At 41.1% G+C, this 15,276-nt stretch overlaps 1 protein-coding gene across 1 annotated transcript in view; it reads right to left on the bottom strand.

Moving 5' to 3' along the window:
* Nucleotides 1–15,276, bottom strand: part of FRAS1 (Fraser extracellular matrix complex subunit 1) — a 471,586-nt gene that overhangs the window by 60,816 nt on the left and 395,494 nt on the right. Inside the window, exons 48-50 of the mRNA XM_082632535.1 lie at nt 3,896–4,020; nt 3,470–3,610; nt 1,623–1,850 (exon numbers count right to left, since the gene is read on the bottom strand). Of these exons, the coding sequence (XP_082488661.1) occupies nt 1,623–1,850; nt 3,470–3,610; nt 3,896–4,020 (494 nt within the window). The remainder of the gene's footprint in view (nt 1–1,622; nt 1,851–3,469; nt 3,611–3,895; nt 4,021–15,276) is intronic.

The following is a 15,276-nucleotide window of genomic DNA, read 5'->3' on the forward strand; positions in this document are numbered from 1 at the left end:
TTTTTTTGAGAGAGAACTGTCTACATGGGGAAAGGGGGCAGAAGAAATCAAGAATAAAAGTGTTTGTGGGAATAATGCAAAGAAATTTCGGTTTATAACTTCATTCTCACACAGATACACACATATACATTCACAACATACATGGGGAATCTGATCCAGCACCTCCCCGTTTCTGAGCAGATACAGCAAGCTGGCATACAGGACAGCAAGATGCTGGTGTTTCAATCTTCTACAACCCTCCTTCTAGATAATTTCCATTTTCAACATGACACAGTCCCTCTGGAGATCTGCTGTGACCTTTTATGTTTATCATGGAGGTGACCCTCTTGTTGATTAATTCCGAAATCTTTTTTCTCTTCTGAAAGTCAAACTAACTGGGGAGCAGTTACGGTTTGGGAGAGGGAAAATGAACGTGATGACCTGCCAGGTGGAGATGCAGTGCAGGTGCTGAAACGGCAGGGAAATCCCAGGAGTCATCCCACTGACACCTTGGCCAACTGAGAATGATCTTCTCACAGGCTGTTTGTTTCTAAAGCATGCCAGAGGATCTTTCTGTCAGGAAAAGAATCATTCATCATCAAAGGAGGGAAAAAACTCTGCAGGCCTAAGAAGTTGACCCCTTGGTTATCCTGGAAATAAACAGCAGGGTGTGATAACATGCTCACTAAAACTGCCTCTGCTGAGTCAGATAACTGTGTGAGATGCAGGGGTATCCATGAGTCCACCTTTCTCCAGAGTTGCAGTTATTCCCAGGGGAGGGTTATGATACTGCAAGAAATCTGCTAAAAATGAGTTAAAATGGTGGGGAAGGTAGTGGGAGGGGGCTTAGTTTCCTGAATATCTGAATGTTAGAAAGAAGCAATTCTCCTAAGGAAGAAAAGCTTAACAGCTTCATGACCTCAAAAGAAAATCATCTTCACCTGTTTCACAAGCTGGTCCTAAAATGAGAACAATGATGATGATTACAGCCACAGTTTATCAGATGTTTCCTACGTTTCCTGTGTAAGGTACTGGGCTACATGCTCCATGTGTATAAGGAGGGTAGATATCATCCCCATTTTACAGACAAGGAAGCTGAGGCTTAGAAAGGTTAAATGACTTACAAAGACACTCAATTAGTAAGTGACAGAGGTAGAACTTAAATCAGTGTCTTTTGGATGCAAAAGCCGTACTCTTGACTGTAATTCTTCATGAGATTGAGAAACTCTGGCTGGCTCAGGAGACAATTTGGAACGATGTGATATTATTGAAAAACCAGATGAAAGAAAAATGAAAGGAATAAAGGGTGAGTGAAAAGGAAGAGGAGAAATAATAGCAGTGATAATAACAATAACTATCACTTATTTGAGCACTCACTCTTTGCCAACAGTGTTAAGCACTTTATATGGATTACCTCCGTTGATCCTTAGGCTAATTGAAGCTGGTGATCATTCCTGTGCCCATTTTACAGATGAAAAGCTGAGGCTTAGAGAAGGTAAGTAATTTGCCCAAGGCCCAATTAGTATGTGACAGAACCAAAACTCAAACAATGTTATCCTTGGTCTAAAAAGGCCATGTTCTGCCTCCAGACAGCCTCTGGCATGCTTTGCTGTGCCTCCCTCTCCATAGTCTTCACCCCTCACCTCTTTTCTTCCTTCCTCAATAATAAAGAAGGGATTCGTCCCGTCAGCAACGGTGAAGGTGAACCAGTCTTTGAGGGAGTTGCTGCCGTCGTGGCTGTAGCGGACCCGGTTCTGATAGATGTCCTCCATGGTGAAGGTGGAGGTGTGCTGGAAGGGCTGCCCATTGGTGGTTCGCTCAATGGTGCCATGGCGTGGGGGCTGCATGATCATGAATGTGACAGACTCGGCCTGTCAAGGAGGCAAAAGGCAAGAGGAGAAGGGAATTCTGTAACAGAAGCCAGAGGTGTGAGTGATGGCCACAGGTGGTCAAGGGCAGCCAAACCTAAAGACATTTATAAAATAAAGATTGCATTTTCTTTATAGATACCAAAAATCAAGCTAAGGAGAGAAATTATATTGGTTTCTATAATCGAACTTATATTCTGGTGCCTTCCGTTTTAAGATGACATTTAAATTTGCCCATTAAGGGTTATAAGGGAAAACCTAAATTTTTAACCTTTAGGATGATTAAGAACTAGACCTTTTAAAATTACTCATTTCCTTTCCATTCACCCTCCCCCCAACCCACATACACTTTTCCAAAACTCTTATATATAGAATCTCATATGCATCTGAATAGAAGCAAATTTCCCATTTCCAACGGCTGCTTCCAGGGTGACATGCAGAAGGAAAAATAAAGAGGTAGAAAACCCTGCTCAGGACTCTCCAATGATTTCCCACCAACTTGGAATAAAATACAGAGGCCTGACCTGGGCCAAGAAGGCCCTCTGTGACCTGGTCTCATGGTTCTTCTCTAGCCTCATCCTTCTCCTGTCCTGTTTGTTCACTGGGGTCCAGACTCTTGGCTGCTGTGTCGCAACTCAAATGTTCCAAGCACACTTGACTACAAGGCCTTTGCCCTCCTGATTCCTCTGCCTGGAAAGGGATTCTCCCAGGAAACTGCAGAGCCTGCTCTTTCTCTTCCTACCTCTGCTCAAATATCAGCTCCTCAGAGAAGCGTTCCCTGACCACTCTGCTTGAAACAGCACACCCATCAATCTCTATTGCTTTTGTCTCTTTATTTTTATTCCTAGCACTTATCATATCTGACATGATATTCTATGTTCTTTCATTCTTTATTGTCTGTTCCCCCCTAACCAAAGGTTGTAAACTCCCTAAGGTTGGAACTTTGACCTGTTTTGTTCACAGTGTTGTCTTTAGCATCTAGAGCAGACCTTGGAACTTAGCAGGTAATAAATATTTGCTGAAAGAATGAATAAATAAATGAATGCATGCTGGCACGGGGAAGGGCATATATAGAAGTAATTAATAAGTGCGTGGTACTCTTGATGGAAGCTAAATCATATCAGCATGTTAGACACTTTAATTAGAAAGCATTAGGAGAGGAAGAGTTTAGTCTCTACATGCCCTATTTTACTGTGTAAGCTTGGTTCTTCGAGAATGTTCAAATTGCAATAATTAGTCTCAGTAAAGGAGGTAAAAGTGTATAGGTGAAGGAATTCCTTGTTCACTAATAGGGAGTAATAAAAACACTATATGAAATGTCATCTACCTAATTTTCTGTGGGTCATAATAAAAATCAGCATGTTAAAATGATTGTTGCATGTAATCATAGGAAAGAATAAATGTATTTAGGGTTTCAGAAAGGGTTGAAAAACAACTTGATTTCAAATGTATTTAGTTTCTCTTTTCCAGCAGGCCATGGTATGTTCTGGTTTTTAATCCTTCAAGGATGCTTGCACTACACTCACCATCCCACCCTACCCTCAGGATGCACTGTCGCAAAGCAATAGATGCCACTAGATCAGCCTCTCATTCGGCCGGAGAACCCAGGGGAGGACTCTTACCTCTGTGTCTGCATCTACCGCCTTGAGCTCAAACTCTGTGATGGTCTTCCTCACACCTTCCTGTACCCGCATCCCCAAGTTCTGCACAACGGGCAGCGAGTCATCCACAGGGCGAAGAGTAATGTGGAAAGTCTGAGTCACCTACATGGCAGAAAAGTGCAGGTGGGTCACCTGTTCCCAGCACCCACCCGGGGAGAAGGTAGGCCCTCTCTGCATTCCCTTTCACACCATTCCTGGCATGACTGACCAACCAGGAACCCAGAAGTGAGTTCTCTCTGGCAAGATAAGAGTTCTCTTTGCCTCTGTCCTGGGCTGAGAGCAGAGGGGAGTGAAGTTCTCACAGCACCGGTGGCTCAGCACCCTCCAATCAAAGAAGATGGCGCTGCATCAATACCCATCAAGGAGGGAAGCAAGTTCCTCACCCACCTCATTGACGCCATCGGAGAGCGTAAAACCAAAGGCATCTGAATGCTTCTCGGTCTCGCTGGAGTGGATGTACTGAATGCGTCCTGAAGTGAGGTCAGCTTGAGTAAAGGAACTAATCTGGATACCTAGCAAAAGAAGACGACAGAACCAGAGAAAGGGTGTCAAGAGGCTAGCCATCCCTCTCGGGTGAGGGAAATGGCACACTCACCAGAGAGAGCCCTTTGTCGTTTTCTTATAGCATTGATGTGCTGCCCTCTGAGACCTTGGGTTAGAGTTGCTTGTGTGTTTTTTCCCCACAACAGCCTATGTTCTGTGGGAGCACATGCTAACTTAATTATCTAGGCTTCTACTATGTGCCAAGGTAACAGCAGGTGCTCAATAAATGTTATTCTCCTTTCTCTTGGGGTTTATGTATGCAGGTCAAATCTGTGAAAGGTAGAGCCATTGCCTTATTCTCCAAATCCCTCGCTCTTAAGTTTTATATTCCCCCATAGCCTCGTAGTCCTTTCTGAAAACCTGCCCTAATTTTTAATATTGTGTGATGGCTTAGCGTTTAAACACTGGAGTCATAGGGCTTGGCTAAACATAGCCTTGTTTTTGTGATTAGTGAGCCATCCCCGGCACCCATAATTTCCTTGGATATTCTTCAAGGTCCCTTTCACTCTTGGATCTATGATTCTAGCTTCTCATATACCACTTTGGCCAGGCTAGAAGTAACAAAGCTTATTGCATGACTTTGAGGTTTGAGCAATCATTCTTTCTCAAGTCTAAAATGACCTAGAAAACCAGTGTCTTTTAATAACATGATACAGAGAAAACTTGTTAATTTTTTTCAGTCATTCTAAAAGTAAAAAAAAAAAAATCTGAAGTGATGTGATTTTTAAATAATGCGAAGGTATCCCACTAATGAATAATATCTCTATGTTTTCAAATGCCCAACAATATTTAGCAAAACAACCCAGAATTCTTGCTTCTATCTTAGGGCTTCTGGGGTCCATCCTCTGGTGGCAGCCAAGACTGAAACAAAATCATATCCTTTAGTCCCTCAGCACAAATTCTCTCTTTCTGATTCTGGGTGTTAGAGTAGTCCTCTATTTAATCTAGTCCTTTGCTTTGGTCCTGAAATTCATTTGCTGCTTCCTGGGATTTATTATTTGTCATTGTTAATCCTGGCAAAACCATTTAGTCTTTTCTGTAAAAAAACAAAGAGATTCTCCTTTGACTATTTTACATTTAACTGTGACATCAATATCATTGCATTATCTTAAAAATAAAACACATCAACTAGCGTGGTTTACATTTGCAGATCTCTTTGTCATCTGAAATTTGTCACCCAGATAAAATAGCCTCTTGAATATTAGGGCATTAATTTTTTGATGAGGCATTTTATATTTATGTTCATGCTTGTTACATCAGCTCTTGACAGGCAAAAAATGTAGCTCCTCCGACCCCTATCTTACAGTTTTGTCTTGTGGTTCTGGACAGAAATCCATACAATTCTTTAAAAATTTAATAACTTCAGACTGGCTGCACTGAGAAATTTAAACCTATTCCCCTGCTGTGAATCCACTCTCACAGCTCATGGGGAAATACGTGTGTGGATTCTCACAATCAACTGGTCACCTAACTCACTGTTCCCCTTATGAGAGTCTAAGACTGATTAAGAAAGGTGGTAGAACTCATTAGTTAAGTGGGCAGAAAAAAGTTAACATATTTAGGAGGCCTATAGCTGCCATCAGAAATGCCAGCTTGCAAGATGGGCTCTCAGCTTCTGTCTAGGAACATGGAATTTTGGTACATTCTAGACGAAGGATGCCTACACTCTAACTGATAAGAGGGACTCTCTACGCCTCGATTATTTGTACAATTTGGTTTATGCTGAATACTTGCTTTCCTTCTGGGATTCTACAATTTTGGTTTGTACTAGGTAGAGGGTGCCCATGTAACCAGTCCCCCAATAAAAACCTAAGCTTTCTCCTGCAGCAGCTACTCAATAAATGTTTCCTGAAGGTGAGAACGAGTGTGTGCTGGAGATTGCTAAATCCAATATTACTGATCCCCTACTTAAAAATACAACTGCTGACTACTAGTTAAGTGACTAGATGCCCAGTTAGGGTCTAGATTTCCCAGCAACCTCACAGCTTTGTGTAGCTACATCCTTGCCACTGGGATGTGATCAAAAGGGATATGGGAGGGAGGACCTTCAAGATGGTGGAGGAGTAAGACATGGAGATCAACTTCCTCCCCACAAACACATCAAAAATACATCTACACGTGGAACAACTCCTACAGAACACCTACTGAACGTTGGCAGAAGACCTCAGACTTCCCAAAAGGCAAGAAACTCCCCACGTACCTAGGTAGGGCAAAAGAAAAAGGAAAAACAGAGACAAAAGAATAGGGATGGGACCTGCACCTCTGGGAGGGAGCTGTGAAGGAGGAAAAGTTTCCACACACTAGAAGCCCCTTCACTGGTGGAGATGGGGGTTGGGCACGGAGGGGGGGAAGCTTCAGAGCCACGGAGGAGAGTGCAGCAACAGGGGTGCAGAGGACAAAGCAGAGAGAGTCCCTCACAGAGGATCGGTGCCTACCAGCACTTACCAGCCTGAGAGGCTTGTTTGCTCACCCGCTGGGGCAGGTCGGGGCTGGGAGCTGAGGCTCGGGCTTTGGAGGTCAGTTCCCAGAGAGAGGACTGGGGTTGGCTGTGTGAACACAGCCTGAAGGGGGCTAGTGCACCACAGCTAGCCAGGAGGGAGTCCGGAAAAAAGTCTGGATCTGCCTAAGAGGCAAGAGACCATTGTTTTGGGGTGTGCGAGGAGAGGGGATTCAGAGCATTGCATGAACGAGCTCCAGAGAAGGGCATGAGCCACAGCTATCAGCGTGGACACCAGAGATGAGCATGAAACACTAAGGCTGCTGCTGCAGCCACCAAGAAGCCTGTGGGCAAGCACACCACTGCCAGGATCTCGTGATCCAGGGACAACTTCCCCGGGAGAACACACGGCACACCTCTGGCTGTTGCAATGTCACGCAGGCCCCTGCTGCCACAGGCTCTCCCTGCATTCCATACCCTTCCCTCTCCCTGGCCTAAGTGAGCCAGAGCCCCCAAATCACCCGCTCCTTTTCGCCATCGTGTCTGAGGGAAGAACAGACACCCTCAGGCAACCTATACGCAGAGGAGGGGCCAAATCCAAAGCTGAACCCCGGGAGCTGAACGAACAAAAAAGAGAAAGGGAAATCTCTCCCAGCAGCCTCAGGAGCAGAGGATTAAATCTCCACAATCAACTTGATGTACCCTGCATCTTTGGAATACCCGAATAGACAACAAATCAACCCAAAATTGAGGCGGTGGACTTTGGGAGCACCTGTAGACTTGGGGTTTGCTTTCTGTGTCTAATTTGTTTCTAGTTTTATGTTTATCTTAGTTTAGTATTTAGAGCTTATTATCATTGGTAGATTTGTTTATTGATTTTGTTGCTCTCTTCCCCTTTTTTAATATATATATGTATATATTTTCCTTTTTCTCTTTTTGTGAGTGTGTATGTGTATACTTCTTCGTGTGATTTCATCTGTATAGGTTTGCTTTTACCATTTGTCCTAGGGTTCTGTCTGTCCATTTTCTTTTTAGTATAGTTTTTAGTGCTTGTTATCATTGGTAGATTTGTTTATTGGTTTGGTTGTTCTCTTCTTTTTTTATTACTTTTTTACTTTAATAGTATATATTTTTTATTTTAATAACTTTATTTATTTAATTTATTTTTCTTTCTTTTCTTTTCTCCCTTTTATTCTGAGCTGTGTGGCTGACAGGGTCTTGGTGCTTGGGCCAGATGTCAGGTGTGAGCCTCTGAGGTGGGAGAGCCGAGTTCAGGATATTGGTCCACCAGAGACCTCCTGGCCCTTCGTAATATCAATCAGAGAGAGCTCTCCCAGAGAACTCCATCTCAACACTAAGACCCAGCTCCACTCAACGACCAGCAAGATTCAGTACTGGACATCCCATGCCAAACAACTAGCAAGACAGGAACACAACCCCAGCCATTAGCAGAGAGGCTGCCTAAAATCATAATAAGTTCACAGGCACACCAAAACACACCACTGGACATGGTCCTGCCCACCAGAAAGACAAGATCCAGACTCATCTACCAGAACACAGGCACCAGTCCCTTCCACCATGAAGCATACACAACCCACTGAACCAACCTTACCCACTGGGGGCAGACACCAAAAACAAGAGGAACGATGAACCTGTAGCCTGTGAAAAGGAGAGCCCAAACACAGTAAGTAAAATGAGAAGACAGAGAAAAACACAGCAGATGAAGGAGCAAGATAAAAACCCACCAGAACAAACAAATGAAGAGGAAGTAGACAGTCTACCTGAAAAAGAATTCAGAGCAATGATAGTAAAGATGATCCAAAATCGTGGAAATAGAATGGAGAAAATACAAGGAACATTTCACAAAGACTTAGAAGAACAAAAGAGGAAAGAAACAATGATGAACAACACAATAAATGAAATTAAAAATTCTCTACAAGGAATCAATAGCAGAATAACTCAGGCAGCAGAACAGATAAGTGGCCTGGAAGACAAAATAGTGGAAATAACTACTGCAGAGCAGAATCAAGAAAAAAGAATGAAAAAATTGAGGACAGTCTCAGAGACGTCTGGGACAACATTAAATGCACCAAAATTTGAAATATAGGGGTCCCAGAAGAAGAAGAGAAAACGAAAGGGACTGAGAAAATATTTGAAGAGACTATAGATGAAAACTTCCCTAATATGGGAAAGGAAATAGTCAATCAAGTCCAGGAAGCACAGAAAGTCCCATATAGGATAAATCCAAGGAGAAACACACCAAGACACACATATATATATTTTTAAACATCTTTATTGGAGTATAATTGCTTTACAATGGTGTGTTAGTTTCTGCTTTATAACAAAGTGAAACAGCTATACATATTCATATATCCCCATATCTCCTCCCTCTTGCATATCTCTCCCACCCTCCCTAGCACACCCCTCTAGGTGGTCACAAAGCACCCAGCTGATCTCCCTGTGCTATCTGGCTGCTTCCCACTAGCTATCTATTTTACATTTGGTAGTATATATAAGTCCAGGCCACTCTCTCACTTCATCCCAGCTTACCCTTCCACCTCCCTGTGTCCTCAAGTCCATTCTCTACGTCTGCGTCTTTATTCCAGTCCTGCTCCTAGGTTGTTCAGAACCATCTTTTTTTTTTTAGATTCCATATATATGTGTTAGTATATGGTATTTGTTTTTCTCTTTCTGACTTACTTCACTCTGTATGACACACTCTAGGTCCATCCACCTCACTACAAATAACTCAATTTCATTTCTGTTTATGGCTGGGTAATATTCCATTGTATATATGTGCCACATCTTCTTTACCCATTCATCTGTTGATGGATACTTAGGTTGCTTCCATGTCCTGGCTACTGTAAACAGAGCTGCAATGAATATTGTGGTACATGACTCTTTTTGAATGATGGTTTTCTCAGGATATATGCTCAGTAGTGGGATTGCTGGATTGTATGGTAGTTCTATTTTTAGTTTACTAAGGAACCTCCATTCTGTTCTCCCTAGTGGCTGTATCAATTTACATTCCCACCAACAGTGTAAGAGGGTTCCCTTTTCACCACACCCTCTCCAGCATTTATTACTTGTAGATTTAAAGATGATGGCCATTCTGACTGGTGTGAGGTGATACCTCATTGTAGTTTTGATTTGCATTTCTCTAATGATTAGTGATGTTGAGCATTCTTTCATGTGTTTGTTGGTAATCTGTATATCTTCTTTGGAGAAATCCACGACAAATATTAATCAAACTATCAAAAATTAAATACAAAGAAAAAATATTACAAACAGCAAGGGAAAAGCAACAAATAACATATAAGGGAATCCCCATCAGGTTAACAGCTGATCTTTCAGCAGAAATGCTGCAACCCAGAATGGTGTTGTAGGACATATTTAAACTGATAAAAGGGAAATACCTACAACCAAAATTACTCTTCCCAGCAAGGATCTCATTCACATTCGATGGAGAAATTAAAACCTTTACAGACAAGCAAAAGCTAAAAGAATTCAGCACCACCAAACCAGCTTTACAACAAATGCTAAAGGAACTTCTCTAGGCAGGAAATACAAGAGAAGGAAGGACCTACAATAACAAACCCAAACAATTAAGAAACTGGTAATAGGAACATACATATTGATAATTACCTTAAATGTAAATAGATTAAATGCTCCAACCAAAAGACATAGACTGGCAGACTGGATACAAAAACAAGACCTGTATATACGCTGTCTACAACAGACCCACTTCAGACCTAGGGACACATACAGACTGAAAGTGAGGGGATGGAAAAGGTATTCCATGCAAATGGAATCAAAAGAAAGCTGGAGTAGCAATTCTCATATCAGACAAAATAGACTTTAAAATAAGGATTATTACAAGCCACAAAGAAGGACAATACATAATGATCAAGTGATCAATCCAAGAAGAAGATAAACCATTGTAAATATTTATGCACTCAACATAGGAGCACCTCAATACAAAAAGCAAATGCTAACAGCCATAGAAGGGGAAAATGACAGTAACACAGTAATAGTGGGGGACTTTAACACCCCACTTCACCAATGGACAGACCATCCACAATGAAAATAAATAAGGAAACACAAGCTTCAAATGACACATTAGACAAGATGGACTTAATTGATATTTATAGGACATTCCATCCAAAAACAGCAGATTACACTTTCTTCTCAAGTGCTCATGGAACATTCTACAGGACAGATCATATCTTGGGTCACAAATCAAGCTTTGGTAAATTTAAGAAAATTGAAATCATAGCAAGTATCTTTTCCAACCACAATGCTATAAGACTAGATATCAATTACAGGAAAGAAACTGTAAAAGATACAAACACATGGATGCTAAACAATACACTACTAAATAACCAAGAGATCACTGAAAAAAACAAAGAGGAAATAAAAAAATACCTAGAAAAAAATGACAGTGAAAACACGATGACCCAAAACCTATGGGATGCAGCAAAAGCAGTTCTAAGAGGGAAGTTTATAGCAATACCATCCTACCTCAAGAAACAAGAAAAATCTCAAAGAAACAACCTAACCTTACACCTAAAGCAACTATAGAAGAAGAAAAAAAAACCCCAAAATTAGCAGAAGAAAATAAATCATAAAGATCAGATCAGAAATAAATGAAAAAGAAATGAAGGAAATTATAGCAAAGATCAATAAAACTAAAAGCTGGTCCTTTGAGAAGATAAACAAAATTGATAAACCATTAGCCAGACTCATCAAGAAAAAAGGGAGAGGACTCAAATCAACAGAATTAGAAATGAAAAAGGCAAAGTAACAACTGACACTGCAGAAATACAAAGGATCAAGAGAGATTACTACAAGCAACTATATGCCAATAAAATGGACAACCTGGAAGAAATGGACAAATTCTTAGAAAAGCACAACCTTCTGAGACTGAACCAAGAAGAAATAGAAAATATGAACAGACCAATCACAAGCACTGAAATTGAGACTGTGATTAAAAATCTTCCAACAAACAAAAGCCCAGGACCAGATGGCTTCACAGGCGAATTTTATCAAACATTTAGAGAAGAGCTAACACCTATCCTTTTCAAACTCTTCCAAAATATAGCAGAGGGAGGAACACTCCCAAACTCATTCTATGAGGCCACCACCATGCTGATACCAAAACCAGACAAGATGCCACAAAAAAAAAAAAAACTATAGGCCAATATCACTGATGAACATAGATGCAAAAATCCTCAACAAAATACTAGCAAACGGAATACAACAGCACATTAAAAGGATCATACACCATGATCAAGTGGGGTTTATCCCAGGAATGCAAGGATTCTTCAATATATGCAAATCAATCAATGTGATAAACCATAGTAACAAGCTGAAGGAGAAAAACCGTATGATTATCTCAATAGATGCAGAAAAATCTTTCGACAAAATTCAACATCCATTTATGATAAAAACCCTGCAGAAAGTAGGCATAGAGGGAATTTACCTCAACATAATAAAGGCCATATATGACAAACCCACAACCAACATCGTTCTCAATGGTGAAAAACTGAAACCATTTCCTCTAAGATCAGGAACAAGACAAGGTTGCCCACTCTCACCACTATTATTCAATACAGTTTTCGAAGTTTTAGCCACAGCAGTCAGAGAAGAAAAAGAAATAAAAGGAATCCAAATCGGAAAAGAAGAAGTAAAACTGTCACTGTTTGCAGATGACATGATACTATACATAGAGAATCCTAAAGATGCTACCAGAAAACAACTAGAGCTAATCAATGAATTTGGTTAAGTAGCAGGATACAAAATTAATGCACAGAAATCTCTTGCATTCCTGTACACTAATGATGAGAAATCTGAAAGAGAAATTAAGGAAACACTCCCATTTACCATTGTAACAAAAAGAATAAAATACCTAGGAATAAACCTACTTAAGGAGACAAAAGACCTGTATGAAGAAAACTATAAGACACTGATGAAAGAAATTAAAGATGATACAAACAGATGGAGAGATATACCATGTTCTTGGATTGGAAGAATCAACATAGTGAAAATGACTCTACTACCCAAAGCAATGTACAGATTCAATGAAATCCCTGTCAAACTACCAATGGCATTTTTCACAGAACTAGAACAAAAAAATTCACAATTTGTATGGAAACACAAAAGACCCCGAATAGCCAAAGCAATCTTTAGAAAGAAAAACAGACCTGGAGGAATCAGGCTCCTGGACTTCAGACTATACTACAAAGCTACAATAATCAAGCTAGTATGGTATGGCACAAAGACAGAGTATAGATCAATGGAACAGGATAGAAAGCCCAGAGATAAACTCCCACACATATGGTCACCTTATCTTTGATAAAGGAGGCAAGAATATACAAAAGAGAAAAGACAGCCTCTTCAATAAGTGGTGCTGGCAAAACTGGACAACTACATGTAAAAGAATGAAATTAGAACACTCCTTAACACTGTATACAAAAGGATTATAGACCTAAATGTAAGGCCAGACATTATAAAACTCTTAGAGGAAAACATAGGCAGAACACTATATGACATAAATCACAGCCAGACCCTTTTTGAGCCACCTCCTAGAGAAATGGAAATAAAAACAAAAAATAATAAATGGGACCTAATGAAACTTAAAAGCTTTTGCACAACAAAGGAAACCATAAAGAAGACGAAAGACAACCCTCAGAATGGGAGAAAATATTTGTAGATGAAGCAACTGACAAAGGATTAATCTTCAAAATATACAAGCATCTCATGTAGCTCAATATGCAAAAAATAATCAACCTAATCCAAAAATGGGCAGAAGAGCTAAATAGACATTTCTCCAAAGAAGCTATACAGATTGCCAACAAACACATGAAAGGATGCTCAACATCATTAATCATTAGAGAAATGCAAATCAAAACTATAATGAGGTATCACCTCACACTGGTCAGAATGGCCATCATCAAAAAGACTACAAACAATGATGGAGAGGGTGTGGAGAAAAGGGAACCCTCTTGCACTGTTGGTGGGAAGGTAAATTGATACCGCCACTATGGAGAACAGTATGGAGGTTCCTTAAAAAACTAAAAATAGAACTACCATATGACCCAGCAATCCCCGTATTGGGCATATACCCTGAGAAAACCACAATTCAAAAAGAGTCATGCACCACAATGTTCACTGCAGCACTATTTACAATAGCCAGGAAGCAACCTAAGTGTCCATCAACAGATGAATAGATAAAGAAGATGTGGTACATATATACAATGGAATATTACCCAGCCATAAAACGAAATGAAATTGAGTTATTTGTAGTGAGGTGGATGGACGTAGAGTCTGTTATACAGAGTGAAGTAAGTCAGAAAGAGAAAAACAAATATTTTATGCTAGTACATATATATAGAATCTAAAAAAAAAAAAGGTTCTGAAGAACCTAGGGGCAGGAGAAGAGTAAAGACACAGACGTAGAGAATGGACTTGAGGACACTGGGAGGGGGAAGGGTAACCAGGACAAAGTAAGAGAGTGGCATTGACATATATACACTACCAGATGTAAAATAGAAAGCTACTGGGAAGCAGTTGCATCGCAAGGGGAGGTCAGCTGGGCGCTTTGTGAGCACCTAGAGTGGTGTGCTAGGGAGGGTGGGAGGGATACGCAAGAGGGAAGTGATATGGGGATATATGTATATATATAGCTGACTCACTTTGGTATGCAGCAGAAACTAACACACCATTGTAAAGCAATTATACTCCAATAAAGATGTTAAAAAAAAATGATGACTTAAAAAAAAAAAAAGGATATGGGTTCTTCCAGTAATACTCCTGGAAAAGAACTGGGTGTGGGCACCCCTGGTCTTTCCTCCCTGGCTGCTGGTTGGGGGATGATGACAGTATATTCTGGGCCACCTGCCTGTGGATTTTGCTGTGAGAAAAAATAAAGTTCTTGTGAAAGGTACTGTATTTTGCAGTCTCTTTGTTCAAGCAGCTTAGCTTCTATCCTGATAATATAACTCCTTACTCTAATTTCCAAAGAATAAGAGGTTCCTTAGGGTCACTGACATGAGGGCGTGGGCCCTCAACCTTGCAAAGAGCCCACACAGGGACTAGAGCCTCATGTGGCTTTCCTCAGTGGGAGGAGGTTCATGTCTGTCTTCTGTATGGTTCCCACGGACACATGGCTCCCTTGAGGGGAGAAAAGAGGACCGTCACACCTTTGCTATCTAAAGAGAACAATCACAATCAGCTGACTAATAGGGGTGGCATAAGGCTAAGTGCACTTCATAGTTAACCATCAAGAGGATGTCTGCAAGCACTGGTGGCAAATGATAATTCCCAGAGGCATCCAGTCCCCAAGTATCTCAGTGCTTGCACTGGAGACACTGGTCTAGAAGCTGTTCTGCTCTTCTTGGAAACAGGCTCCAGCCCAGCCTCAGCTCCTAGTAGACCCATCCTCACCCATGGAGACAAACGGGGTGAGGTGCTTTTCTCCAAGCTGTAGCCAGCTGCCTTCAGAAAGGGTGATCCATAATCAGCATGGACTTCCTCTGAAGGGAGAGCTTTGACATTTAAAAAGAATTGAATTCATGAATACAGTTCCACTTAGGAGAGACAGGGAAGGAGAGAATGCTGACTAAATGCTATAGACAGGACTGTGGAGCTGATAGTGTGGGAGGGGCAGGGAAGCCCTGCTCCATTAGAGATGGAGAGGGGCCCCCAAGAGTCAAGATCTTCCTATCTGGTCTACTTAGAATCTCTAGAAACAGGAGGATTGAGAAGAAATGGTGGGGGCGGGAGAGAA

This window comes from Mesoplodon mirus (assembly GCF_964341445.2).
Source record: "Mesoplodon mirus genome assembly, chromosome: 2".
Taxonomy (NCBI): domain Eukaryota; kingdom Metazoa; phylum Chordata; class Mammalia; order Artiodactyla; family Ziphiidae; genus Mesoplodon; species Mesoplodon mirus.